General features: G+C 35.0%; 1 protein-coding gene across 1 annotated transcript; it reads left to right on the top strand.

The window, feature by feature from the left end:
• Nucleotides 1–342: 342 nt before the first annotated feature.
• Nucleotides 343–1,378, top strand: LOC149160572 (uncharacterized). The gene has a single exon (XM_089435187.1). It carries the CDS (start codon nt 446–448, stop codon nt 1,196–1,198), a length of 753 nt encoding a protein of 250 aa, XP_089291313.1. The 5' UTR covers nt 343–445; the 3' UTR covers nt 1,199–1,378.
• The last annotated feature ends 3,579 nt before the right edge of the window (nt 1,379–4,957 follow it).

Raw genomic sequence — 4,957 nt, 5'->3', positions numbered from 1 at the left:
CATCTAACCACCATTTGATGATACAAATTTTTTAATTTCACAATTTGACAAAATGAGAAAGAAAATACAAAAATGAAACTAGTGGTCTGACAATGCAAAAATTAAACTAATAGCCAGATAAGACAAAATTAACTAAACTAGTGATGAGGGGGAAACTAAACGTCACATCAACTAACAACCCAATAAACCTGATAGTTATACCACCTTCAATGCTAGTGGGCAGCATGGCCAGCAAAAAAGATCATTATTATTAGAACTTTCTAAACTCCATATAGTCAATACACAATATGTATTTAAAAATAATAATTACAAGACCCACCTACCTAATGCTGTTTACTCTTTGATCTCGAAACTTAGAATTGAAATCCGGAACTTAGTACATAAACATGAAGAATCCGAGGCCTTGAAACCAGTCAAGTATTTTCCCCCCCTTCCACGCACAGTCATGGCAGAAACCAACGGACTGCGCAGCAAGAATCTGATGCTGGAGATTCAGCCCAGAAAAATGGAGCCTAACCTGAGCCACAAAGAAGAGCAGCACCTCGTGGTCCAGCCCTTCCGATCGTTTTCCTCGCCTCTGAGCGACGACCCCTTGGCCGCGGCCATGAAACGGCGGAAGCAACGCCAACGTCGCTGCTGTGCGTGCTGCGCCGTGGGGAGCTTCATCGTGGTCACCATACTCGTCGTCACTCTGGCGCTCATGGTGTTCAGGTCTGAGGACCCCAGGATCACCATAAACTCCACGACGCTCAAATCCGTGGGCTACGTTATGGACCCGAGCACCATGAAGCCACGCCTCATGAACGCAACGTTGCTCACGCAGATGTTGATCAAGAACCTCAACAAGGCCGCCAGCTTCGAGTTCGGCGACAGCACCGCGCTCATCTCGTACAGTGGCTTCACGCTGGGGCAGGCCACCATTCCAGCTGGCAAAATCGAGGCCGACAGGACAGTCCCGATGAACGTCTCAGTGACGATGTTCTTAGGCAATCTGCTGATGACGTCAGATTCCAGCATTCTGGCCAGTGCCATGTCACAGAATATGATCTTAACATCTTCTGCTAGGGTTCCGGGGAGAATTAACGTGCTGCATCTTATCAAGAGACACGTCATCGTATATTCATACTGCAATGTTACAGTCAGTATATCCAACAAGACTAGTGAGGTTCAGCACTGTTCTCGCCACATGAAGTTTTAGGGAACATATTTCTTGTGTTCTTCTGCAACATGTGAGTTGCAGGAAATAGATCACTGTAGATCATAGTGTCAGTTCAGATTATGATGAATGTATTGTAACATAGATATTTCTATGGCTATAGCTAGGGTTGTATTTGTTGTGATTTCTGTGTTATGGATATTGTTATTAATTCTAAGAGCATCTGACTCTGAGTTCATTTTTCTTCTGTTTTGGAAGAAGTTGAGACTTCAGTTGCTTTGGTTTTTTATTTTTAGGATTTTAATTTTATGGTTTGTAAAGTTCATGTGTTAGTGTGATATTTTGGACTTTCCGAAATCCAGTGGAACAATTTGAGGTGAAATCTTGATTTGTGTTATTTAAACTAGTTTTGTGACTGTATATATGGATTCAGCGCCTTGGAAAACCCCTAGGGCACTTTGATTGCACAGAATTACCCATCAAGCTTGTGATTTTAATAAATTCCTGCAGGATTTTAGAGAAAGATCCGAAAAAACCCACCGTAAAAGCTTCCAAAAAGTCGCAGTAAAAACAACTCCATTTTCTATCATGATTTAGGTTATTATTTTAGTGGGTCTTAATCATTTAAGTTAGTATGATAGTGTCTTAATCATGATTTAAGCTTTTTTTGTATCTAAAGGAATTAGCAATTGGGTTGGTCTCACATTTACTTGACATAGGGTCGATTCCAATGACTACTACTATAGCATCTAGGGACCTAAGTTTGATTCCAACTGCCACTATAACCTCTAGGTGCTTACACATGCTTCTCACATGTACAAATTTAGGGAAAGAAAATCTCCTAGTCATGACACTTCATTTTTAAGACCATCACCAACCTTGCAGTGTTCTTCATTTAGAAGACCATCACCAACCCTTCTGCATGATTTATGTTATATAAATAAAATTTTAGAACTAATATAATATGGTTTAATATTATTAAAATATAGTTAGTAGACATTTTATTAACATAAAAATTGTTACTTTTCAAATTCAAAAATTTAAAGTAATATTCATTTTTTTATTTTAAATAATTATAATTTAATTTTTTTACATTTTAATTTTTTTTGTTAATTTAGTTTAAAATTTGACACCTGTTTGTTAGAATTTCAATTTTGAATAGTAAAATCTACATAATTAAAATACTTATGAAATTTTCTCAACCCTAAATTTATTTATGCATTCAAAACACTTTTTAAATAACAAAAACCTATAATCTTATTAAAATATTATTTCACCCACTTCCCACTAAAATAAATATAATTATTCAATTATATTCCTATTAAATTGAGCCTCCATCAAAATTCAAACTCCATACGGATTTCTATGTACCAAAAGCAAATATAACCGAATCTTACCACTATCATTTAAGCGAGATGCTTTAAAAAATACAAGGCTGACTATCATGAAAGAAAGAGCTACAATGCAAGAGAAGAAAAAAAAAGAAAAAAATAGATGGATGAAGAAGCATTTAACCCAATGTCTCATGCATTTTAATTGGCTTAGCGGTTACACAAAAAGGTGAAGAGTTGGAGCCAAGTTAAGTATAAGTGAAACATATGAGTACATATACATAGTTGGATGTATATGCAGAATCACTGGATGTTATAAGTCAAGTTTCACATCAACAGTAATACGAAAGTACATACATTATTAGATGTGTAAGCAGAATTGTTGAATGCCTTTTAGTTAACAGACAATTTTTTCCTTATTGGTTTATTTTTGAAATTTAGATTATTTTAAAATGTTTAAAGCAAATTTTTGTGGCTGAAGCTTTTATTAATTAATGGAAGTTATGAAAATTTGGATTCAAAAGATGTGGGTTTGGTTGCTTCTTATTTTATTTGTATTTTTATTACATGGCACAAATAGTGAGATGCACTAATACAAAGTTACATATGTTTAAGGCTATAAGGCTGATAAATTAATATAATTTTATTTCAAAGTTACATATGTTTAAGGCTATAAGGCTGATAAATTAATATAATTTTATTTTTTAAATTTGAAGTTATTAAATGAAGAAGTGAATAAAAAAATAATTTAAATAAAAATATTTTAATATCTTTATATCTATATATACACAATGTTATTCGTTGTAATGAGAAATTGGAAAAAATAAGAAATTGAACTCTAAAAAGAATTATTAGAAGTAGTTACACAGCTTTTCACGACATTTTATAAAAGGTTAAAATGTAGACAATCTACTTGTTTTTCTGAATATATAACTTTTATTTATAGAAAGTTGATATAACTTAAAAAAAATAGTGTTTTTGGTATTTTTTTTTTTCTCTAAAAACATAATGAATATCTGAGTTAGGCGCCAAGTTTGGTATTTTCCATAATTTATTTTTTCCTTACTAAGTATATCTTTATCTATTCTAATGTGGTTTCTTTTTCAATTTCAAAATAAGTCAACTAATCAAAAGTTTTAACTGAAATAAAAGACCTACATTTTTTATAAATTTGATATATGTCCAAACAAATTAAATAAAAAAGAATAATTATATATATATATAGAATGTGCACACAAATCTCTATAAATATGTTTAGTTTCATTACTAATGAATCGGTAGAGCAAGTATATATATATATATATATATATATATATATATATATATATATATATATATATATATATGAAAATGATGAAGTTGTAAACATGGATGTGCTTTTTTATCTATGGAGCCAATCCAAGTGTAGTTGCTTCATCCACCACATAATCCAAAAAGGTTTTCCCACCAAATATTTTTTGAAATTAGTAGCAAGTGAGCTTTAATAAAATGAATGTCTTATAATGTGCTGCAAGCATTAAATTAACATGCACATGTTATATAACGCACATGGGCTCATTTTCCATCTTCCTCTATGTGTTCTCTCTCTCCTTGTCTCTCCCTCCTTCCCCTTTCACTTTGCTTCCCTTTTCATCCTTTCCTTTTCATCATCTCTCTCTGCAGATCCATTTCCCTCTCTATCCTTATGTCTTCCTCCTATATTGGGCTCTCCCCCCCCTTGCTAAAACCTCCCCTCTTCTCTCTCATTAACCTACCCCTGTCCCCACTCCCTCTCTATCTCTTACATACCCCTTTCTTTCCCTCTCTCTCTCATGTCTCCCTCTTTCTATCTCTCTCTCGCTTTTTCTGTTTTCTACTCCTTTATCTATCTTCCTTCCACCATCTCTCTCTTTCTCTCTCTTTCTTCCCCATATGTCTTCCTCCCCCCTCTCTCCCTCTATCCCATCCCCACTCTTTGTCATTTTCTCTCTCCCTATCCTTGTCTCTCTTTATGCTTATGTCTTCCTCCTATATCCCCATCTCTCTCCTTTGTTAAGCCCCCCCAATCTCTCTCCTTTGTTAAGCCCCCATCTCTCTCCCTAAATCCCCACACTCCCTCTCTCGCCCTTCTTAAACCCCCCTCTTCTCTCTCTCTTTCCCTATATATTTCTCTCTTTCGCTCTCCTTGTGTTTCCCTACTCTCTCTCCCCCTTTCCCTATACCTTCCTTTCTCTCTCTAGACCTATGACTCTATCTTTCTATCTATATCCCACATTCCCTATTTCCACATCTCTCTCTCTCTCCCCCTTTTATGTCTTCCTCCTATATCCCTCACTTTCTTTCTCTCTACCCCTTTGTATGTATCCCTCCTATATTACTCTCTTTCTCTCTCCCTAGTTTTTATGTCTCCCTCTAATATCCCTCTCTTTCTCTCTCGTTTACTCTCCCCTTGTATGTCTCCTCTCCCTCTCTCTCTCTCTCTCTCTCTTTC

Source organism: Pinus tabuliformis, chromosome 5_2 (assembly GCF_031772625.1).
Source record: "Pinus tabuliformis cultivar Carrire ecotype Pingquan chromosome 5_2, CPIR1, whole genome shotgun sequence".
In the NCBI taxonomy this organism is placed as follows: Eukaryota; Viridiplantae; Streptophyta; class Pinopsida; order Pinales; family Pinaceae; genus Pinus; species Pinus tabuliformis.
The sequence above is the reverse complement of the archived record's forward strand: the minus strand, read 5'-3'. Positions and strand labels throughout refer to the sequence as shown.

What these genes read in the sequence shown, in the direction of transcription:
- LOC149160572 (XM_089435187.1), top strand. Translation starts at nt 446, where the DNA reads ATGGCAGAAACCAACGGACTGCGCAGCAAGAATCTGATGCTGGAGATT.